Genomic DNA, 25,063 nt, shown 5'->3' with positions numbered 1-25,063 from the left:
ACTGGTTTCTGTAGCTCAGAAGGGAACTTACGCACTTTTGAAAACGTGGGAGCAAGAGCTGTCCTTGTAGCCAGACGTAACGCAGACAGATACAGGGAAATCCTTCCTTTCCTCACTCACCCCTCAAGCTCGAGGAAAGCCTTCCATTCACCAGAGGAAACATCACAGCACATTTCTAGTCCAAGACTCTCTTTTCCCGTAACACTTCCAATGTGCCTCAGTCCTGATGTGCAACACCCTTGCTGCTCCAGTATGGGTGCATCCCACTTGTACTCAAAAACACTGCTTGCACATCCATTCCAGTGGAGGTGTACGCATGCTCTCACAGCTGCCGGAATTTTTTTCCCCATTGTAGTATCCTTTGGGTCAGCTCCAGCGCTCTGGTGCCACATGCTCAGAGCACCGCTACAAAGGGCCCCACCGATGCCACACCCCTTCAGTTCCATCTTATGGCTTGTGACAGTTGCTGGAACTTCCCTCACTGCTGAGGTAATTTCTCCCCATGGGCTTTTCCCCCCTTGTGCTTCTCTGTTACAGTTTACTTCGTAAGCTTTGGACGCTTTTTCACTTAATTGGAGAGGCTTGTCTGCTCCCCAGTGCCGGAGCATGCCTTCATCACCAGGCCTCTAGCCCTGTACTTCCTGTGGCAAGTCAAGCTCCTCAAGCGACCTGTACTTGAGCTGACTGAAGTGCTCAGGGGAAGCTCATGAGACAGACTGTTGCCAGATCTGTAGAGGTAACAGACCCTGCACTAAGACAGACTAGGAGACAAGGCTGAAGGGCCTCCTCATGGAGGCAGCCCAAAGACCAGCATCTGAGCTGCATTCAGACTCAGCACCAAGTACCTCAGCTTTGGTGTGGAGAGTGCCTGCAGCCAGCCAAGAACCCTGGCACCAGCTCTCCTTCCCAGTGCCTCAGAAGCAGCATCGTAAGCACCAGGAGACAAGCTACTCCCAGTGCTGAAAGGCAGCAGGCCAGGGAAATAAACAGCCTGATGCTGCTCTTTTTCTGGCACTGCAGCAGCCGCTTCTGCCAGCCTCAGTACCATCACAAGCTCCGCTAACTTTGGCGCAGCAAGTGTATCCTCCAGCAGAGTACAGGTCAGTATGGAGAACCGTCGACATGTGTTTTCTCTAAATTTTTCTACCCATGGGCCAAATAAATTTTGTCATATGCATCAAACTGTGTGCAACTGCGCACCACCAACAGAAACACGAGCTGCTGGCTGCAGGTGGTTGTGGTAACCAGCTGGACAGGACATGAATTTCTCTGGGGTGGCCGCCCAAGAGCTCAGCTTACAGGGAACACTGCTGTCTACCAATGTTCCCTCTGCTCTTTCATCCACGTATGGAATAATTTATGTGCACTGAGATACATGCAAATGTGCATCACCAGCAGAAACACGAGCCTACCTGCGGGTGCTCTGCTAATCAGCTGGGCAGCTTTGAATCTCTCCAGAGTGGTCACATGAGCACCCAACTTACAGGGAACTATACCGTAAAAGCACAGAGGCACCTGCGCTGCTAGAGACCTGCTTGCTCTCCCAGTCCCTGAAGAGTCTGGACTCTGCACTGCGGAGACGCCCCCTGCTTTCACATGGCACCCCGGACACCCTAGGGGAAAACCCTTTTGTGGAGTCTTGGCTCAGACTTCTCTGCAACATCATTCACCAGCAGCAATGGGGGTAAGCACCACCTTGGCCTTCCCATCGCAGCTCGTCTTCCTCCTCAGTCTGACGCGGGATCCTACTCCTCCCATCATCAGAGTGGGACACACACTTCCCCGCACCGCTCTTATTCTGCTGTCACCTCACGGGCTATGGTGCCACTGAACATTTGGCCTCCAGGATGACCATGGGGGACCAGCACTCCTGCATTAGCCGTTTTGGAACCCATGCATCTGAAGAAGGGGGTCTTTGTCCATGAAAGCTTATGCTCTTAGAAATCTGTTAGTCTATAAGATGCCACAGGACTTCTTGTTGTTTTTGTGGATATAGGCTAACACAGCTACCCCTCTGATACTCCACACCTCAAGATGACCACAAGGCCCACCAGGACTTTCAATAGTGAATGCACTTGATCTAGGGTATCCAAGCTGAAGTGGTCAAAGAGATGACGTGTTGTTTACTCAACATTGTCAGCAATGATCCCTCCAGACAGGCTCTGCCCCTTAGCAAGATGATCCTGGACTAGGTTAGAGCCCCCGGCAGACCTTCGCTTTGCTCCATCCTACAGCCAAAAGTAGAGAACACAAATACTCCATACCAGTCAAGGGAGATGAGCCGTTTTCATAACCTCTCCAAGAGCTTTAGTGGCAGTACCATCCAATGGGGGCCCATATCCAGGAAAAGCACCCCAAAAAACTGGACTTCTTTAGTCAAAAAGTTTATTCCGTGGATGAGCTATTACTCTGAACAGTGAGACGGCAAACATTACTAGATGGCTAGGTTTGTAGTGTGTGGAAAGAGATGCAAAAGTGTAAGTACCTGCTCCTCCGGGGCAGGGGCAGGAGAGGAGGAGGAAGAGAGGGAACAGTTCTCTTCACCAGAGGAAGAAGGGAAAGACAGTAGCTCAGGCCTCCTTGCAGGCAGCCTAGGATGCTGCAGACTCTGTAGCCAGATGGACAGCCATAGTTGTTAGAGTGCACAGAAGGTTGCAGTTTTGTGGGTTTGCTCCAGAGTTACAGCAAGCCCTCCAGGATCTTCTGAGGCCCCCGGTGGCTGATATGGTGATGTTGTGTTGGATACACCATGTCCAGAGCTTTAAGGCTTTCATGCAAGAGCATGAGCCCTTGCTCCTTCCTGTTCACTTAGGGGGAACACACAGGCCATAATGTCCAACATAAGCTGTAGCTTTGTTTTTGATCAGAGGCCTGAAATGCGAACAGGCACTCTCACCTGTGAGCAGTTCCAGTACATTGTTGAGCGTGGACCTATTTGTTACTTGCAACAATCAAGTGTCATCAGTTCTGCGCCCTGAGGGACTTACCAGGCAAAGTGGAAGTAATTCTCCACCCGACCTCCCCACCATGGAGTTCCATCTTCATAGCACTAGCTACAACTTATTTTGGGAGAGTAACTGAATTGACATAAGCAACATCTTGAAGAACAACAGTTATGACAGGTAGGTAACCATTTCTTTCTTCTTTAAGTGCTTATTTGGGTCTATGCCATTCTAGGTGACTCACAGCAGTATTAATGGAGTTGGGCTCAGAGTTCATGGCCATGCAGCTTGCAGCTCTGCACTGCCAAAGATAGCATAACTTCAGGCTTGCTGGGTAAGTGCACAATGGGAAGTGAATGGTCACACAGGCGGTCAGTTTGCAGCCCTGTGCTGGCATGTGGGCCAAGAAGGCCACAAACGAAGCCAGTGCCTTAGTCAAGTGGTCAGTCAGTGTCCCCTGGAAGAGGCCCTTGCACCAGCTCATATCAGTAAAGGACACAGGCAACGATCCAGCATGAAATGCTCTGAGCAGACGATGTGGAGCCTTTCATTCTACCCATCGCCATATTGAGCAACTGCACCGAGTTCTTAAATGGCTTAGTTCTGATGAGGCAGAAGGCAAGTGCCTTCCTGACATCCAGATGTGCAACTTGCACTCCTCTTCTGACTTATGAGATTTCAGAAAGGAGACAGGCATGTACATGTCCTGGCTGGTATGAAACTGTGAAACATCCATGCGGCCACTACTGGACCATGTCCTTGCAGAATACTGTAAAGAATGGCTCCAAATAAGACCCTTGATCTCAGAGATCCAGCGGGTAGATGATATAACAACCAGGAACAAAAACTTCCAAGAGAGAAGAGCAGCACAGGAAGCCAGAGGCATGAAGTGGGGGCACCCACGAGTCACAACAGTATCACATTTGGGTCGCAGGGAGCAGGTAGATTTTCATACAGGAGATCAGGTCCAACATGGCCTGAAAACATACCTCCAGAAGTTGGGAAACTACCCCACTGAACTTATCATTGTTTAGCCTTAATGTTTAATTTCTTTTAGTTTACTAGCAGGCTTAGGATGTCGCAGGTGGAACGTACCAGACCAAAGCTCCACTGATCCTGTTCAAAGATCTGCCCACTGGGACTATCTCAAGCTATACTACTTACAGGTCCCTAAGGCTCAAAGACTGAAGCAGAAGAACTGCTAGTCCTTGCTAGGCAAGGGAAAGGCACTAACCACCGCAGTGATAAGAAGCAACTGAGAGGGCACGGGCCTGGCAGTACCTAAATACCAATGAATGAGCATGGCACTCAAGGCTCCACAGACAACCTTATGGATACGGTTAAGGCAAAAATCCCCAGTGGCCACATGTAGGTGTGCACATACCCTAGAACGGAATCCACACGAGCAAGCACGCAACGAAGAACATTTTTTCCTCTCTAGCATTCTTTGCTATAGTAGTTCTGAGGTCTTCCCCAAGAAAGCATCAACTGCCTTTGCTTGATTAGCTTTAGGAGGCCAAAACGCACACTGGAGTTCACGTTGAGCCTCTGCTCATTTCACTTATGACCTAAATAGCATTTGAACTTTGGCCTCCATTGGTACAAAGCTAGCGCATTGGCCCCTACACCACAAAAGGAATGTCCCTCAGACTTCTGCATTAAGAATGTACAACAATAATGTAATTGGATCTTTCGTAATGTCTTTGTTTGGGAAGGACTCATGTAAGGAGGGAACAGTGTTTTACCTTGATCTTTCACCAGGAAATTGGTTGTAACCAGGGGTGGGACCTGCCCTCTAGTGCCAGTGATGAATGGCTCTGATCCGCGGTTATTTTTGTCATCTTCAATTACTTGGATCTAGAATGGAAAGCAGCATGTTAGCTACATCAAGCTCCATTTCATAGTGACATGGGGGTGGGGAGACAAAATCTAGAGTCTAGACCAGTCACACAAGGATTGGGACAAATTACTAGCACTAAGAACTGAGAAGCTAAACTTAATTTAAGCTTTACCAAGCAGTCAGTTTTTAATATTTCTGAACTGGGAATAAGATAGGAGATGGGGTTATTCCAACAAAAAAAGATTTAAACCTCTTTTGCAGTATTGCAAAACCTCCGTTTTGTTTTAATTATTTTGAAGACTGGCATGTTTTACATTGAAGATCTGATCTGGACTCAAAACAAAATTTGGGCCAAGAAAACAATTTCTAACAGCAGTCTGTTACTTATTGCTTCCCAGGATACCCTGTTGCCACTACAGTAACAACCAGGTATCTCTGACAACTTTGTTATAGAATGCAAACAACTTTCAGCTTGCACTTCCTTTCTTGTCAGCCTTTTCTTTCTGAGCTGTGCAGCTGACAGTTGTTCTTCCCACAAAGTGAGGCTGTTATCTCTGATTAGGCTCTGATCTAAAATATGGCAACTCTGAAGGAATTTGATCACTTCTATGTATTGCTCATGCTAGTTCATATTTTGAGCTTCTGGGACACCAGGCCAGTTCATAACTCAGACTGTTACAGATCATTCAAGCTGAGCTTGTCAGGATGGCAACAGTATTAAAGCCACTGCTTACCACAATAAACTTGTTGAAGAATACATCTAATTAAAGGTTATGCATTATGAACTAAATGGCACTTTTGGCTTAAGAGTTTCCACTGAACTGTACAACAGAATGGGAGATAAGAGTATTGAGTCCCTTCGACTTTTACAATTCCAATGCCAAATCTAGTAGAAGCATTTATCTGGCACTGACCCCACTAAACAATCCAGTCCTCCCAAATTATATGCTCAGTTTTACAACCTGTTCTAACATGCAGAGTTTTATAGAGCAGAAGTTCTTGTTACCCTTACACAATATGTGCTGTGACAGTGGAATGTTCAGCTCTAAGAATCAGACTGACCATTGCAGGGGAAAAAAAATCTCTTCTTAATACTCTACAAATTAAATGAAGTTTGTGTCATCACTGATTAGATATGCATCACGTGAGCAACTTTCACTAATGGGGCAGAAATGATACAGGGGTAACAGAAAATCAAATCCACCATTTCATTCTAATTCAAAGGTGGATACTTTCTGTTTAAAAGAGATTTGAGGAACATTTCTAATTTAGAATTTTAATGTTTTAATTGTTAATAATGATATAGAATCACAGCTAATTAAAGAATGTTTATCACTCCCCATGCCTCAGAGGAAGTCTGCTAAGGAATTCAGATGAGAAATTATCACTACGAAATGGTTACTTCAAAAGCGAGACAACTGCGTCAAATGCTGGCCCTGTACTGGCTCCTCAAGAAGGAACAGTAACCAAGCTCAACTTACGCAGGTGAAGACTTCTATGAAGGAACAAAGTGTGTACACGTAACACACATGGTATGCAGAGAGAGTGGGTAGCTACTCATACTGCATTTTTCATGTCAGAGATATTCCAACTGGAATTTGATGTTGGTAGATATTTTGCTGTGAAGGCTCAGGCAATGTAGAGTGGAGACATTCTTCATAATCTGCTTCCAAAGTGTTGCCCACTTTCTATTGCCCCTTATTTCATGACAAAGGAAATGATTAAATATGAGTGCCTGTGTGGTGTCTATTTTATTCAGTTTGATGAGGTAAGCAGAAACGGGTGGGAAAGAAGGATAAAGGATTAATGCTGCAGGGTTAAGTAAAGTGAAGTTTATGCCGCAAGCATGCAAAGGTGGTCAACACACAGATAACAGTAAACAGACACCGCACTTACTGGGCTAGGAATTGCATCTGGGTCTATTCGGTGCCTGGGTTTCTGCTGCGGTGGCAGCTCACTGAGTTGCTTTTTTTTGTTTTTAAAAAAGCAACAGAGTGCCACAAAAAGAAAAACAAAGAGTAATAAAACAAAAAGTAACAGTGTTACTTCTCTCTGCCCAAATTTACACCACTGGAGTTAGATCTATACATTTGTACAATCATGCAACAAGACGGAAAGAACACATCTGCTTTGATACTACACATGAATCCGAGAATCTGTCTTGCCACTGAACTGTTCTTGAGCTCTGAACATCATGTTGGCAGACAATAGCTAACATGCTTCTTTTGTTAGAATTTGGGGATTTAGGCTATAAGAACATGCTGCAATGGAGGCAGTTTCTTGAGATTTAATTTAGCAAAAGAGGAGAGAAGCAAGCAAAGTTATTAAAATACCCCCATTCCTTCCAAAAAGCAAGTCCTTAGCACAAACACAATCAAAATTAGAAGAGTTTAGGATTTCTATACTGTTGTTTAGATCGGGGATATTGTGAAGCCAGATTAATCTTACACCTGGCTTCAAACTACTGACCAAAACCATTGCCTTGAAAAAGTCTGTATCAGAAACAATTTAAAAATACCAGCTCAGGCTCATCCTCTACTCCTCCTGATTCTGCTAACAGGCAGCAATTATCAGGGGCTGCTGTTTCACAGTGTTGTTTGCCTGCACTTCCCTGCCTGTTTCGGGAGCCTCCCTTCTGTTGAAGATTCACATTTGAGAAATAGCTCACCCTTAAACTGCAAGTGTCCCATGATTCTTCACAGAACACCCTTGGCAGCAGAGTTAACTAGCTGCTTTGAAGTTACAGCTAGGGCGGACAGGAAACACATTTATGGTTATACCTTAAAGCAGCAAAATACCAGCAGAATGCCGCTGGGCTATGTCTACACTACAGAGCTCTTTCAAAAGAAGCTCTCCCAGAAGATCTCTTCCAAAACAGCTTCTTTCGAAAGAGAGCATCCACACAACCTCCCACTCTTTCAAAAGAACAGGCCAGGGATCGAAAATGAAGACTGTTCTTTTGAAAGAAGCACCCTGCGAAGCATCTACACACATTTTCTTTAGAAAGACGCTTTCATAAGGGGGAGCGTCTTTTCCTGAAACGGGAAAACAGGAAAGGGAAAGCTTTTAAAAGAAGCTCCAAATTCTTTTGATTTAGTTTTGAAAGAGTTCTTTTTATATGGAGAGGCACCCTGGGATCTTGTGAAAGAGCCCCCTTCTTTCAAAACAACGTGCTAGTGTACACATAGTCCAGATGATTTTGTGTATTCAATCAGATTCTGGTATGACTGCGTAACAATATGTTTACAAAGAATGACCCACCATACTATAAACAAGCTCTTCAGGCCTACTCAAAGGAAGTCATCATTGGTTTTTAACTCAATTATTTCTCTCACAGAAGATGGATAAGAAAAAGTTCAGTGACACACAGAGTTAGTGTAGTTTTAGGAACTGCGTCAGTCAACTCTTTTGGATTGGAAGATGGAACTTTGTTCTATCAATGAAGTAGGAGGGTTTGAAAATTCAGGTGACAATGCCCACAGAATGCGTGACCATATGTCACGAGCTGTGCATAAACCAGCAGATGTAAGCCCTTCCGAAGAGCCACGAACAGAGAGGTCAACAGACAGTGATCAAATTCTGTTCAAAAGGGTAGTGCTGCTTTGTGAGTGACAATATGCACTATTTTGACAAGTCAGCAGTCACTTGGAAGCCCCCCATACTTTTTCTTTTGGGGTAATAAGCTTGCAGTCTGATGAGACTCCTCAAGAGAGGGGATGAATGTTGTTTCTGAGGAATTCTCCCCTTCACACATGCAAAAAGGGAACAAAGCAGCACCCTGAAAATGAGTGCCATCATTTCAGGATTCCCAGTGTTATAGGGCTAATGAGCAGTAGCAAAACTATACTTGTGTTGTAACTACCATCCAAGGTTCTAATCTCCTTTACAAACAGTAGTCTATGACCCTCTGAGACAGTAAGTATCCCTTTGCCATGGAAAGGGAAACAAAGGCAGAGAGGCTTGTGTTCAAGGCCACAGACTGAAATCAATGATGAAGTTAGGAACAGAACTCAGATTTCCTACAACCAGTTCCATGCACTAATCACTGGATAACACTGCTCCTGGTACAGAGATTATATTCTCAGAACGTACTTACATGGGCAGAAGTATGAAGAAAAAAGTCAAGCGCCAGAGCCCTGGGGCCTGTTTTAGGCAGGTATCAGTTTCGTTTATAAGACAAGGTTCTAGGAGGAGGAACACGTGGGTGAGAACAGAATTAACTTACAGGGCTAGGAATGGAGTCCGGATCTAAGCGTTTTGGTGGGGGAGGTGGTGCAGGTTGACTCCCATAATTTGGTGTTCCTGGATAAGGGCCAACATAGTTTGGTTGTGGGCCCCTAACCTGTCCAAAGGAACCTGAAAAAGAGACAACAAAATGAAAGCACATCTAATTGGTACTGGTACAGCAGCTAACGCAAGGTGTTCTGGCCCATCACAAGAACTCCCTGAAGCCACTTTCATACAAATACTAGTAAACATTTTCTGAATAACTTGTTCTTGTCATTCTAATCCAAAAACGGACAGCTACCCATCCTTCAAGTAGCTACGACTGAAAAAAGTTATCAGAATTCTTCAGTTGTCAACTGTGTCACTAGTGGAACTGTCCAGACTTAATAGTGAGCTAAGTAATCCATCTTTGGATCCTGTTTCAGAAATGGGGAGAACTGGTCCTTTAAGCAAGTAGTATTAGATCTGCATAAAAGCTTCTGAAAAAACAAAAGCCATGCTACAGGTCTGGCTAACAGACCCCATACCAGACTAACAAAATAAAGAAATACTAACAAACCTTGCCACCAAACTTGTGTTGCCTGGGATTAGCCCAAATTAAACCTCTGCTATTCTCATTTGTTTAGTTTTTAAACTGCATGTCATCATTGCAGTTTGCTTTACACCTTATTAATGGAAATTTCTGGGGTGATACAAGATCTATTAGATGCAAGAGACACAGAAGACAGTGCACAGGTAGACAACTATAAACCTGTTACTACTCCTATCAAAGAAATAGTTCTTCCCAGCAGTGTTCTTAAACACTTAGGCCATGTCTATACTGCCACTAATGTCAGCAAAACATGTGTCTCTGACCACAAATGACAAGCATTTTACCAGCTTAAGTATAGTGTGCAGAACGCTATGTCATTGGGCAAGCTTTGCCCAATGCCACAACTACCACTGCTCATTGGGGGTGGTTTGATTATGTCAGTGGGAGAGCTCTAGCCTGACAGCAGAGACTATTCACCTTGCAGTGGCACTGCTAGGTTGGCTCAGCTGTGACTGTTGTAAGCTCACTAGCACAGGCATGACCTAAGAGATATGGCCAGTGATAAACTCTACCGGACAGATAGTGGCAAGGAACTTCACCCAGCCAACTGTACAATGATGCAGGGAACATCTTCCTGATCACTGCAGCTAGCTATCAACATTAAGGGTCACAATCATTCTGTGTTTTCATTCAGGGGAAAATATAACTGAAATATATCAATTAATTCTTCCTGAACACCCTTGCAGTGAAGTGTACTTCAAAGGAAGAAAAATTCAGAGAGATAAAGTCACCTAATCAAAGAGAGAACTTCAGTCAGGGTTAAAACTCAGGAGTGTGCATCCCCTCCTCTGTATCTATACCACTCCGTAACACAGTGATCAACAGCAGGCACCACAACAGGATGACTACTACAGTTCTGATGTTTAAACGCTACTTTTCCTTAGTTTTGAATGTACTGCTCTGTAGTTCACCAAGACAGAAAATTCAAGGTGAAAGGAGAAGGAAGAGACAGCAGTCCACTTTTAACATGTTACAAACCTCTCCATGCTTGTCAGGTATGCATTTTAATCCACAAGCACTGGTATTTAGCTTTTGTGAATTTCCTATTTTTGAATATTGAAGAAAGCAAATGTCAATTTAACCAAAGTGCAACACATTTACTATGAACCACAAATGCTTCAGGGCAGGAAGACCAGTGTAAAGAACAATGCAAACATAAGGTACTAAATGGTTTGTAGTCCAAGTCAGAATAATTCCAGTCTAATTCAGTTTCACTCAGTTTGCACCAAGAGTGACCAAGCAGCACTGAGTAAATACTAAATCTCCATTAGAGAGACAGCCAGTGGGGTGATCTCAGGACTCTCTTCTAAGTTCTAAACAAGCTGCAGAGAGCACTCTGGTGAAAGCAACACGTCAAGAGACAGAAATCAGGAACCAGGCACTGTCACACCTAAAAGTCCATGAGTCCATGGTTTCCTGCAATGCAGAGAGATCTTCCATCGCGTGCACCTAGTGCATTTGGCAGGAACATCCTTCCTAAAGGACAGAGAAATATTGGACTCTTTAATTACTGCCTCTGTCCTGGATGACTGGAACACACAACCAATACCAATGGTTGATGCAGACTGACCATTACCTTATATTAAGACTAGAAGAAGAGTTGGGATGACTTACCATTCTGTTGCACTGGGTATCCTGACTGGGAAGGGTATGTGGGAGGAGGAGGAGGTCCCTGGAGTCCCGCCATTGGAGGTCCAAGGGGAGGTCCTGACATGGCTGGATGAGGTGGTAGTGAGGACACATGATTAGGCTGGGATGTTGGTAATCCAGTAGGAACTTGTCCAGGTAATGGTGAGCCTTGTATTGTTGGAGGTCTTGGGGCCCCTGCAGTAGGAGGGTAACTGGAAGGTCCAATCCCCGTGGAGCAGGGAGGGGGGACAACACTGGCGGCTTGGGGGAGGCGCTGGGCTGACATTGGTGGACCAGAAAAAGCAGGTTGCGTCAAGGAAAGACTTGGAGATAGGCTGGTAGGAGGCAATCCATGGGACATATTAACAGAAGGGGGTGTTTGGCTTGAGGAGTAAGATGCGTAGAGACCAGATCCTGTTGCAGTAAAGCTTCCTGAGGCTGAAGGAACTGATGTTGAGAGACCTGGTGAGCAGAAGCATTATCACCATTATTTGCTTTCACACAAATGAAACACACCTAGATTAAGAGAGCACAAACAAAATCCATGCCCTCTAACCTAACCTTGATTGCTTCAAACTACAATCAGCTCCTGAATCCAAACAAAAATGTACTGGAAGCTCATCTGAAACTGGGGAAGCAGGGAGGCTGGGGAAGCTGAAGTTTCCAAAGAGGTCCAGAACAATGATCACTCCCCTCCCTCCCATATGGTCTTTGATCCCTGGAACATATGCAATTTATTTCATGCTGTTCAACTTTGTGAGTCTTTCCATTAATATTAAGGCCACTAAGCAGAGGGCAAACCAGACTGAAAAGCTAAAATGAATTTTATCTTCTACCACTGGTACTTCTCCTTGTGAGGCTGTGTCTACATAACAGGCCTTACAGCAGGAGAGCTGTATTGTCTCCAGCATAGTGTCTCTTAGCTAGGAGAAGAAAGCTCTCCTGCCAGAGTAAGTAACTCACTCTCAACAAAGCGTTGGGAATAGTCACTTCTGCTGACATAGCATGGTCTACACCTGCACTTCTGCTGGTGAAACTTATGTTGGTAGGGAGTGTTTCTTTCGGAGCCCTGACTTACAAAAGTTTTACCAACAGAAGTTCAATGTAGCTAAAACCTAAGCATGCAAGACAGACTATATCCTTAATGCAAATTTCCTTGTACCAAAATGATACTAGCTAAAGGTAACTATAAAAACAAGCAGCAGTCCTGTGGCACCTTATAGACTAACAGATATTTTGGAGCATAAGCTTAAAGACCCTTTGCCTGCAAAAGCTTATGCTCCAAAATATCCGTTAGTCTATAAGGTGACACAGGACTTCTTGGTGTTTTTGAAGATACAGACTAATGTAGCTACCTCTCTGATAAAGGTCATACTAGTTTATAGTGGAAAATTTAAGAAAGATATTTCACTAAGTGTGTACAATAGAATTTGCAAACTTAAATCTCACTTGTTTTTCCTCCTAAAAATACGAAGTGCAATCATGCTACAGTACAGACTAAGCTAAGCAAAACTGTGTTAAGACAATTCAAATTCAATAAAAGTGTTTTCACACAGAGAAAATCTAGTTCCATTACAATCTCCAACTTTCTATACAAAGGCAATGTTTTGCCAAATATAATAGCAGAAATGACACAACAGAGAAAAGGGTACCCAGGTTCAGCCTGCTCTGGTAACTTCCTGTCACTATAAGATCTCCTGAATAGTACCCTAATACGCAACGTCTAGGAAACACCACACCCTACTAGAAGAGGGTAACTGCCACACAAAACAGAAATGGCTCCACTAGCAAAATACAAAACACACAGAAAGCAATTACACATACATAACTCTGAAAGACACAGTAACTCACCATAGCCCAGTCCAGCTGGGGGAGGAGCTGAGGTTGAACTGCCTATCTGCATTCCTGCCATATGATTGGTCAGTTGCTGCACACTGGTTGGAGGAGGGCCATATTGCTGGAAGGTAGCTGGCTGGCTAACAGGTGTAGGTGCAGTGCCTGGTATGAATGGCTGAGATGCAGAGGGCCTGTGAGGGGAGAGGAGAAAAGAATACAAACATTAACAGTCCCTTCTTTGTGAGGAATTACAGTTTTCCACGCTTTACAAACTGTGACTATTCCCAACACATACCTTCTTGGTTTCAAGTTCTAAGAAAACAAGAATGAAGCAGTGTGGCCAAGAAGTCTGACGTACAGTACAAATACAGCTTCTGCATGTCTTTCAATATGCTGTAACACTGCTCTCAAAAAATCCAGGGTTTCTTACAACATAAGAAGCAGATTCAGCTCCCAGTACAGAGTGCTTTTGTTTTTCCCACGTCAGGCACAGCACTGTCTTAGAATTACTGCTACAGTGCACTGGCATAGGAGCAGTGTCTGCATTGCCAAGTGGGATACCTGCTTTATACTTTTCATTATCACTCCTCCCTAAGTCTGAGCCTGGAGAAGCTGCCAAACTAAGGTGATCAGCCACTTTGGGCAACTGGCAAAAGGAAATGCTTAATGTCAATCACTGGAAACTATTACAGCCAAGTAAAAGAAATGCTGTTTGGCTCCATAAAGACCCAGGCCCAGCCAGCCTCCAAAACATACTGGCATGATGAAGAAGAATACATTAAACTCCAAACGGAACATAAAAAAGCCAGAATCAATATTGAAAAAAAAAAGTTACTCCCACAAGGATGCAGATGGTGAAGTTTCAAAGAGAAGGATGATGAGCTCAAGCTAAGACAAGAATTAATGCTAATGTAAGAAAATAAACATATGGATGCTGAACAGGCTACTGGAGTTTTAAAAAAGCCTGATGACATAGGTCCACTACAATTTAATGTTTTTGAGAGGATGCTTTTGAATAGAACAACAATAACTACTGACAGCCATTCTTTGCACTGTATTGTAGTGTCTAGGTTTACCACACAAGTCTTTCCAAAAGCTTTCCAAAGGCAAAGATTCAGACTGCATAGCAAATTCTCTCTACTGTGAAATGTTATATATACTTATTGCATCATAGCATGGAAGACTCTTTCTACGATCAATGTGTAAAATCCACCATAGGAAAACACATTGTTAACTTTTGGTCCTGCACAAAGCAGCACATTCTGTTCATGCAAGAAGGATTTAAAGACAATACAAAGTGGTTACAAAAGCCAATAATAAAAGTTTAAATAAGGCCGAAATGATGGCTTAATAAAAAGGGGGAGGGGAGAGAAGTTACTTCAGAGCTCAGTGACTCATTTGCCACATCGCTTGGGTTGAGAGTTTGAGCGCTCTGACTTACGAACAAGTGAGACTGTCCACAGGCAATAACCACCTACTTTCTAATGCCTCAGTATGTTTTGGTCTTTGCAATGAATGGAATTTGGATTCCTCTTCAGGAGCTAAGACTTAGAAACATTTGTCTGAATATTAAATAGCCACTCAAAGATGGTCGGTTTAAAGTTTGCACTCTTTCCTATTCACCTGTATTTTAAGTACATGCACATTTTTAAACATGGTCTGCACCAGAGTGTCAATGTTCTCACCTAAAAACCCAAAGATATCAGCCCTGCACTCATGAACAACCGAACACAGGTAACATGCAAAACGTTTCAGAAAGTAACGTTATAGTTTCAAGCTCATGAGATATTATTCTAAAGGAGTAAAAAAGGCATTTTAGCTTGATTTTCAAAGGGGTCCCCCTGTTCCCACTAATGCTCAGAATCTGAGATGTCTGCTCACTGAGTTTTGATATTTTGATTGCATTCCTTTCTTTTTCACATGTTGTAAAAGTAGCAGGAAAAATCAGAACATACTTCAAAACATCTTTATTACAGAAGGCACAAAAGAGACGCAAAGTTGGATTCTCCCCCCCCCCCCCCACTTTTTTGGGGATGGAAACTGGGGAGGGGGAAAGGAGACAGAAGTAGTATTGTGCTCTCGCAGCTTGATAAGATTCAAGGTGTCCCAAACCTTTCCTATGACTTGCTCTTCTTGTAAGTACCTTTGCATCTGGACTGCTGAAGATGTAATCCCATTCTGCACATCTCCTTGCCCAAACTGACTATATGCTGGCTGGGCAGCAGGAACAGCTGCTCCAGAGGTTGGAAGGGGAGCTCTTAATGCACCTAGGGAGAAAGAAAAAAATTAATTGCATAGATTACCAGGTACCCACAAAACTAAGGTAAAAAGGAGGTTAATGCTTTGTGAACAAGGGCTAAATCCACACTGGAGGGGTGCAAGCTATAGCACATGGGCCACATCTGGCCCCTCAGTCACCTATGTCCTCACTCTCATGACTGAGTCTCAAAACTGCCCAGGGTTGCACCTATGCCAGCTAGGGGGCCTATGGTCGTGCCTGGTATGGCATACTACTGACAGGACTCCTGAAGAGTTCTCCGTACCACCCCCTAGAGCCTCTGCCACCTCCCATGTGCCCCCCTCCACCACATCAGTAGTATCCGAACTCATGGCACTCATACAATTTCCATACCCAGCTGTGGTTCTCAGGCCAAAAAGTTTACCCACCTCTGGTCTACACTGACCTTTTACCGTTGCTGAAGCACTAGAGTTGCTCCATTCATAGCAACAGTGAAAGCCCTAGCATGAACAGGATGACAGCACTTTTAGACACTGTGTTGTCTACCCCTACTCATTAGAGATCTAGATGACATCTGGTTAAGCCTCAGCAGTGGAAGTGCACAAGCAGTAGCTCACTAAAGACCAGGTTCAAATTCCCGTCCCATTTTCAGTAACAGGGGTGTGACCCCTCATGTTAGCAGCTATGTTATTTTTAAACCCAAGGAACAGAAGTGGTGAGGTTGGACTTCATGTCAAGATCAGATCACTTTCTATATCTGCACTGGCAGATGAAAGGCATTTGCTGACATAATTTATAAAATTATTTCCTGACACTATTTTTTTTTTGTAATACAGTTTGGGAACATGCTCAAACAGCAGTTATTGTTAATTTTGAATGTTAGTGGTTAGTGGACTTGGTCTCACATCAAACTGCTTCAGTTACAGTGTGGACATAATTCGGAGAAACTAAGACCGCCGCCTTCCCTAGTAATTCCACACTACACAGGGCAATGCCAGAGAAGTGTTTGCTGCTTCTACCACCAAAACAGAATATAAAATCATAGGCTTGGTAGGATCATGCAGAAGAACACACTTTTGGACACTCAGTAGTTTTATATGAGCTGCCAAAAATCTCACTGAATGCCCTATCTGCCTTGCCTCACACTACCAAGAACAAAGGGACATCTAAGTTTACTGTCTATACCATTCCTTCTTTTACACACCTCTAATAAGTCACATTTCACTTGTGTCCTCTCTAAACTACACAGTCCTAATGCTTTTCATCTTTTCTTCCCACGCAGAAGTCTCTCCAGGCCTCTAATCATTTGAGTTGCTCATCTGACCCACTTCTATTTCTGCTGTATCTTTTCAAAATGGGCGATTATTTGCACTTAACTTACAAAACGTTATGCCATTTTGGGGTCTCCTTATCAACCTGTTAGGAACTGTGGATACCACTTTACCTTGTGCCTATCCCATGCATCTGAAAAGCATATCTAGACTCTCTCCTAGAAGATCATAATGGGATAGCTCTAATGTTAGCATAGCTTGAAATGCATAAACATGTAAAATGAAGTTAAAAACTTTGTCGTCAGAATTCAGTCTCTAGCAAATATATCCCCACTAGTCATGAACACATTTCTTTAATTGTTTCCTGGTAATTGCTCCAAGAAATCACTGGAAAATATTTACTTTAAAAAGCTGTTGGTCAAAATTATCTGGAAATATTAGTGTTGCAGCTTAGAAGGAACAGTAAACCCCTTCTTACTTTCTGCTGAAGACATTGGCTTTCTCCAGTGCAGACTCCACAGCAGTAACAGCCTATCTACTGGAGCACTTCGTTTACCAGCTGCACTGTCCTGAGACATTTTGACAAGAATCTCACTTTTTCTTTATAGTGAAATTGTTTTAGCGGCTTTGGTGCAGTTTTGACCTCAAAATGCTCTAAATGAACAGGGCAGACCATTGAACGTTGCCTGATTTAGACCTAACTATGTCTATCAGGAATTTCTATTAGAATTCTTGCACACACACGCATGCATTTTTTTTTGGAGGGCTGGCCAGAAGTATAACACCCAGTTCCAAATAAAGTGCATCTTCACCGCTTTGAAACAAAATATCCACCTCAAATACTGACATAATAGATTTTACAAAAACACTTAGAGAAACTATGTTTGCTGTATGGACATCAGGACACCAACACCACAAACACTGCCATACAGAGAAAGCCATTTACCTAGGATATTAGGAGCAAGAGCAGGAGTATCAGAATTGGGGGAAGCAGGAGAGCCCTTCAAAGGGAACCCCAAAGGAGGAAAGTAACCTGGAAAAACAAAAATACACCAGCAAGTAAATCCTGAGAGACAGCACTCAGAGGTGAAGTTGATTATGCCAGCTGAAATAGTTTAGAACAGAGAAAGCACTACAGATAGAGCCATGCTACATCTGTTATACCCCACAAATCCTGAAACATACCCTATGCTCTGCTACTCCATATTACTATTCCATTGTCTAGAAAGTACAATGGGCAATTAACTAACCATTGTAGATAATGCAGACTTCCCTAGTAGCAGCCCTGATCAACATCAAGTAAGTCAGCAGCAATCTGACATTCAGAGAATTCCATACACTTGCTTTTCTCAGTAAAAACTTACCAGAAAAAGCAACTGTCCAGTATGAAATACTCAGACAAGCTCAACCCATGGCAGGTTTAGTCCACATTCTTCTAACAAAAACTAGCTCAGTCAACAGTGTAACATCATGCCTCTAACCCACTTAAGTGAAAACTAGTGGCATGGAACTCCCTCCACTCTCCGACCAACTGGGACTATTACTACTGTAGAAGTAGCGTCAGCAAATGTGATTCCCTCTCTAAAAGTACAGTGTAGCTGTCACTGTTTTCTGTCTTTTGAGATCCCTCTCCACTGTTTTTAAATACAGCTTCAACCCAAGTCTGAGATTACATGACAATTTCTGCCAGCCCCTTACAATTCTCAGCTGAATCATGGCCTCTACACCACACAGAGCCAATGACTCCTACTCCCACTACATGAGACACACACCTTGGTATCTTGTAGGAGCAGAATAATGGCCAAAGAGCTGGCCGAAAAAAAGGAAGAATGAGAGAAGGTAGCTGGTCAGCTCTGGAAGGTGATGCAAGAAGTAGAGCAAGGGAGAAGTCTTTTTTTTTTTGAGGGGTGGGGCAGGGGGATGACAAAAACAAACAACACTTCTGGAGTCCCATTAAAAGTTGCCTGGAATTTCCATTCCAATGCACCTGATGGAGCGGGTCTTTGCCCACGAAAGCTTATACTTCAAAAATTCTGATAGTCTATAAGGTCTCAGGGGACTTCTCATTTTTGCATTTCAGCTACTATACATGGCAGTGCATGTATCCAGTCGCTGACAACATAACACCAAGTAAAAAGATAATAAAATTACTTCACCCTCAGGTGAAAGTGCAGGAATATATGCCAGTGGTTTTGTGTCCCCTGGACTAAAGATCAATAATAAATTTAAATTGGATCAATTATTTCCTCTGTTCTCCCCTCATGCTGTGTTGCGCATGTCCCTCCAATTCCCTCCTACATTCGTGTCAGGCAGTCATAGAAACAGATGTCCACTTCTGGCTCCTATGTTAAAACTCAGAGCATTGTACATTTCTTCTCTCCTCCGCCTGTGTCACAAACAAGCTTTTTACAAGAGCTACTCACCAGCATAAATTGACAAGTGCTGGACCAATAGATTAAAGGCTTTGGTCCATGAAATTATGTGCAGAAGAGGTATGGTGCACACCATCAGGTAATTAAAGTGCCCTTCTCATCATCCCACTAATATGCTTCCACTATGATCAGAGAGAACCACCTCTAAGTAGGACATAGAAAGTAGACCCCATGGTTCATTTAACCACTCGCCTCATCTTTATTGTAAATTGTTGTTCTGGGTTGTGAGCACCTGCCCACTGGAACAAGTCAGATCAAACTCACTGCACTTAGACCAACCAACTGCTGGCATTGACAATTTCCAGTCACTACTGACCTGAGCTGGTTTTGGTCTGGGGCCCTAGGGGCAAAAAGGTTGATATCCCAGTATCACCAATTTACTGAGGCATTCAGTATTGTTTTTTCAGCTACATCTATAATTAAGCAGTGCTTTATTGCTAGTGCAACTAAAATACAACTGAGCGGAAAGGGGTAAAATTTAGAAGATAGCCACAGATATTGGAAAGAGAAATATTTTCAAGCCCTATAATCACTGCAGTATCAGACTGTGAAAGCCACCTGGCAGTTTCATTTTCTAACAGCAAAACTGGAGAAGAGAGATGTTATCTTTCCTCCCACAACTAAAAACTTTCATATACTGATCAAAGTAAAAAGACAAACATTAAAATGAATTGATGAAAATTAATGAAAATTTGAACTACTGTCATCTTAGAAGCGATTTCAATCATGTGCACAACTTGTTATGCTACTAAACAGTGAAGGGGTAAAGGCGGTCAGTAGTGGGTATCACATTAGGTACCTATGCCCAGAGTGACAGAATTTGAGTCCTGCAAGTTTAACTTTTCTTTTTTTAAAGATATATTAAAATGTAGTTTTCAATTTTTTTATGAAGAGCAAATTAAAGGATAAAAATTACGTTATTTGCTTATCGGTTTCTTTCCTCCATCATAAGCTATAACAGAGTTGTGCTTTTTCATGTGCTTATCTGCTGATTCTGCACTATTGTTACAGCAGTGCTTGTCTTGAAGATGGAGAAAAATGACATCTCCCTTGAAAATAAGATGCAAAATAAAAGCAGATCTAATTTTGACTATCATTGACAGTACCCCTTTAAATTGGTAATGTATTTATTTATACTGTGGCCACATATCTACCACTTGTTTTGCCAAACTTAGAGGATTCAGGAGTAAAAATAAATGAATAAATACAGAACTGCCTCAGTCACATACCTGGTATCAGCCTGTTACTGCCTGCAATACAAGTTTCGCATGGATATTGCCGTGTGTATTCATGCTCCTGGAGCATGAGTGGGGGAATTACAGGGAACAAGCTGCCACTGGGCCTTCTTAACATTTAATTTGCAGGCTACTAAAAAAATTAAATCCTACTGAGCTGGTCAAATGCTTTTATGCAACCAAATGGTAAGCAACACCGATGCTGCACCACAACAAAATCCATCTTTTGCCTTGACTTCTGCTGAGTTAGCTTGCAGGATCTTTTACACAGAAGAGAAATTATACTATAAAATATGCATTTAGCTAACAGCAGATCTCATGTTCTGGAAAAGCATATCCAATGCACCCAAAAACTCACAGGGTATTAAGCTGCTAAAACTAGATTAATAGTACCTTGTGGAGGGGCTGGCTGCTGATATCCTGGCATTGGACCATTGTAAGCGCCATACTGAGACTGATGAACTCCAGGCATTTGTTGCCCTCCATAACCAGACTGTTGATATCCCTGATACCCAGGTTGTGGCTGCCCGTAAGGAAGCCCTGTGTGAGCTTGCTGGTTTACACTCATTGTGTTCACATCCCCAAGCTGGTCTCACCTGCAAGGAGGGGAAAAAAAGAAAACACGATTAGCCAGCAGTAGACCAAAACAGTAACCCTTGCTATGAAAATAGCTGAGCAGGAGCTACCCTACTAATAACCCCAAGATACCAAGGAGGAAACACATTTGTACAAATTTCTCGCTTGTCTTCAAGAAATTGCCTTTGGCATTACCAGGAGAAGAGAATTCTTATCTAGATAAAGAAAATGCTTTACAATGGATAAAAGCGTTTGTAACACCACTTAGAATCACCATAAGCTCACTACTACTACTACTACTACTACTACAGTCTTGTACTCTGAAGGTGGGGGGAGAACAACAGTCATGTAGTACTTTAAAGCGTAAAATGATTTATTAGGTGATGCGCTATCATGGGACAGACCCACTTCTTCAGCAGAGGTCATGTACAAAATTCTTCTCCTCTTCCCTCTGTCTCGGGACAAAAATTCCAGCTGACTCCAGGAATACCCCAGTTGCTGTCCTTCAATCTCAGTAGACCTTCTCCGTGCTGTCAGAGGTCTTCCCTTTTTTCATTCTCCTTCCATATGAGAGCTTCGTGGACTATGCTGGATGAGGTTTTCTGGAAGTGAGGCCTAGCCATCCCCACTTTCTTCTCTTGATTTCAATGTAACTCACTACCTGCTGTAAAATGCCTCAAACGATACTTAGCACTGTAGAATTAACAACCCTCACACTAACTGCAAGAAAAATGTCTCCCCTCTCCACCTGCCACCATTTCAGATACAGAAATGAAAGAAATAAAGGCATCATGCCCCAAATTAACTGATCAGGAGCAGAAAAGGAACCCCAGTATTCAAGAGCTCTACCCAACCCACACACACAGCCCTGTGTTTGGTCACTCACATCTTGCTTCCTTGATACAAGTGGATGCACGCTAATTATATCAAAGTTCAAAGTATTCAGAATTCAGAACAGGGTCAAGATGACATTTTAAAAAAAATTGTTTAGTAATTTAAATCCTACTTATCTCCTTACCACAATAAGAAATTGACAAATGATCATGGGAGATTTCAAATTGAAGTAGAAGGAATCACAAGCTAGGAGAGGTGCCAGATCAGGAAAGCCAGGTAATGACAGGAATCGGAACGAGGCACTTTGATGGTTAGGAATCTTGTAGAATGAAGTGACTTCTCATTCCCTGCTTTCATATGCATTTAAAAAAAAATCAACTAACTGAATAAAAAGACAAAGTAGGCAGCACTTCAACACTATGGTAACAGACAATACACAGACTGGAGATGGTCACACTGGTGACAGCTTACTCCAGAGAGAGAAAGTAGACCAACCACTTCCTGATTGGTTCACAGGCAACGGAGAGCAAAGGATCCCCATTGTTATTTTACACTAATATACGGGTTGTATTACCATATTATATAGACCAGAGTTACTATAAAACTTTGTTTCAAGCCTCACAATTAATGATGCAATGACTTAGTAATATGCTGTTGTAAAATAGAAGAAATACAAGTGCCTGAAAGTTAGGAAATCCAAAGACAAGTTACATACGAACTGTGAAAAGTGCAGCTATGAGTATACCAAAGAGCTTTAGCTTGTCACCCCAGACTCTGTCTTTGTGAGGCATATCATCTGTGGCCACGGCTACACTAGGAAAAGAGATATGTTAAATGTGTTTTAGATAACATGTTAAAAACCCGAAAACGTGAGACAAATGCAGCCTTTAACACATATTGGCTACGTCTACACTAGCCCCAAACTTCGAAATGGCCACGCAAATGGGCATTTGGAAGTTTACTCATGAAGCGCTGAAATGCACATTCAGCGCTTCATTAGCGTGCGGGCGGCAGCGGCACTTCAAAATTGACGCGCCTTGCCGCCGCGCGGCTCGCCCCAACGGGGCTCCTTTTCGAAAGGACCCTGCCTACTTCGAAGTCCCCTTATTCCAAGGGATATAAGGATATAAGTCCTACGGAATAAGGGGACTTCGAAGTAGGCAGGGTCCTTTCGAAAAGGAGCCCCGTTGGGACGAGCCGCGCGGCGGCAAGGCGCGTCAATTTTGAAGTGCCGCTGCCGCCCGCACGCTAATGAAGCGCTGAATGTGCATTTCAGCGCTTCATGAGTAAACTTCCAAATGCCCATTTGCGTGGCCATTTCGAAGTTTGGGGCTAGTGTAGACACGGCTATTAGCTGCTTGGGGTGAACCCTAAAAAAGGAACATAAGGATCACCTCAACCAGCTAATACATATATAACAGTAACTGCTTTGATTACCTTAGGATTTTGACATGTGTTCACGAATGTATTTAAACACCAATTATCCTAGTGAAGACAAGGCCTGTGACAGCTATCCCAGCTTGCCGAACTGTTAAATCCAGGGTGCCTAAGCTCAACCAGGAAGCTAAGAGACTGGTGAGATATTAGATGCTATCTGTAAAAATGTTACCTGAGAAGTAGATGTAGGTTGAGCAGCCCATCTGTACAGATATAAATTCTCTAAGATCCATACAGACCACATCCAAAGGAGAACTGGACGTTACATCTGCAGTCAAGCCATATCCATAGTACAGTTAGCCTGATCATGTGGGGGCGGGGGCAGGAATAGGCCAGTGGTTAGAGCATTGGCCTTGTAAACCCAGAGTTGTGGCTTCAATCCTTGAGGGGGCCTTTCAAGGGTCTAGGGTAGGTTAGATTTCAAAAAAAACTGTCCAGGATTGCAACTGGTTCTGCTGTACATGCAGGGGGCCAGACTCCATGACCTTCCAAGGTCCCTTCCAGCTCTATGAGATGTGTTCAGCTCCATGTTTCAATGCTGCACTAGGTTGTATGTATTTGTGGCTCCTGGAAGTCCACTACTGTGATACTTAAAGGGATGAATATTCCTATATTAAACTTGGTATATTTAAAATACTAGGTAGCAATTTAAATAAGAAGTTGGCATAGAGGTAGGAAAATAATTGTTTTGTATGTAAAGTATAAATAATGGTACTATTGTCTTTTACCTTCCAGTCAAGAAACACAGCTCTCATTGTAATATTATATTAAATCCACAAAGATGTAAAATTAGCACGTGCCTTTTTTTATTATTATTATTATTATTATTATTATTATTATTCCTCATGTTTGAAGGTAGCCTACAAGGTTTCTGGGGAAAAAACTGCACTTGTTTTTTGTATATGTGCACTGGCAAGTTATGTATCAAAGAGACTGGGTCTTAGAATTTCACACTTAAACATGGTTAGACATCACTTTACTACTTGCTATGCCAGGATGGGTAAACACCATCCCACAGGCTGAATCCAGTTCACTAGGGTTAGTCCATGGCAGGTCCCCACCTCTATATTAAACTGTGCCTCTGCAGGTATTGGGTGATCACAGCTCTTGTTAGCCACTGATCATTGTTTGTGGCACAACGGGAGTGGTAGGCACCGGTATCCTGGTCTATGCCACTTCTTGCAAACAGTGGTCTGCGGCCAACAAGCACTGCAATTACCTGATATCTGTGGAAGTGCAGATAAATATTGCAGCAACAGCCTGCCCAGGACTAACCTTGGCAGGACACAGCTTTTTATACCCCACTCCTGCACTTCCTAGAGTACCATTATGGAGCATTAATGCAGAAGTGCTAACACAGTCACATCTCAACAGTGCTCATTCGTGACAATCATTAGGTTACTTCAGTTTCTTGTAAGACAGCCCAATAAGGCTATGTCTACACAGCAGCCCTATTCCAAAATAGCTATTTTGAAATAAAGCTGCTACATACAATGTATTTCAAAATACCACTTAGCTATTTCAAAATACATTGTCTAAACACAGATGCTATTTTGAAATAAGGGCTATTAGGAAATAAGTGCTATTTCCTGCCTTAACAGAAGGTTTATTGAGTTTATTTTGAAATAGGGTTACATAGTGTAGACGGCATCCAAGTTATTCCAAAATAACAGGCGTCATCTCAAAATAACTTGGCTGTGTGACCGCAGCCTAAATGTCCCATTTAAGCAGGTTTGCTATAATAAATTTGAACATATGAGTATCTCTTGTACCAGACTTCTAGTTTCTATAGCACTGAGGCAGCACAGACTATAGGAGGCAGGTGCAGAAGACAACCAGTGTGCTCCATATATAATCATGTAACTGTGTAACACACGATAAAGGAGAAATGTAAAGTGACATGGTGGGCAAATCCCTTTCTCACAGCTAATAACAAATCCGTTAATATATGTACAGAGAAAAACATTCTTGTC

At 42.9% G+C, this 25,063-nt stretch overlaps 1 protein-coding gene across 3 annotated transcripts in view; it reads right to left on the bottom strand.

The window, feature by feature from the left end:
* Positions 1–25,063, bottom strand: part of SEC24C (SEC24 homolog C, COPII coat complex component) — a 65,980-nt gene that overhangs the window by 32,602 nt on the left and 8,315 nt on the right. Inside the window, exons 2-9 of one of the 3 annotated variants that reach the window (XM_074999734.1) lie at positions 20,637–20,839; positions 17,523–17,609; positions 15,210–15,333; positions 13,082–13,257; positions 11,216–11,692; positions 9,008–9,138; positions 6,679–6,747; positions 4,688–4,799 (exon numbers count right to left, since the gene is read on the bottom strand). In XM_074999734.1, the coding sequence (XP_074855835.1) occupies positions 4,688–4,799; positions 6,679–6,747; positions 9,008–9,138; positions 11,216–11,692; positions 13,082–13,257; positions 15,210–15,333; positions 17,523–17,609; positions 20,637–20,811 (1,351 nt within the window). In that variant the 5' untranslated portion in view covers positions 20,812–20,839. The remainder of the gene's footprint in view (positions 1–4,687; positions 4,800–6,678; positions 6,748–9,007; positions 9,139–11,215; positions 11,693–13,081; positions 13,258–15,209; positions 15,334–17,522; positions 17,610–20,636; positions 20,840–25,063) is intronic. The other 2 variants (XM_074999735.1, XM_074999736.1) reach the window with 2 other exon arrangements.

Source organism: Carettochelys insculpta, chromosome 7 (assembly GCF_033958435.1).
Source record: "Carettochelys insculpta isolate YL-2023 chromosome 7, ASM3395843v1, whole genome shotgun sequence".
In the NCBI taxonomy this organism is placed as follows: Eukaryota; Metazoa; Chordata; order Testudines; family Carettochelyidae; genus Carettochelys; species Carettochelys insculpta.
This window is presented reverse-complemented; position numbering and strand designations above follow the sequence as displayed.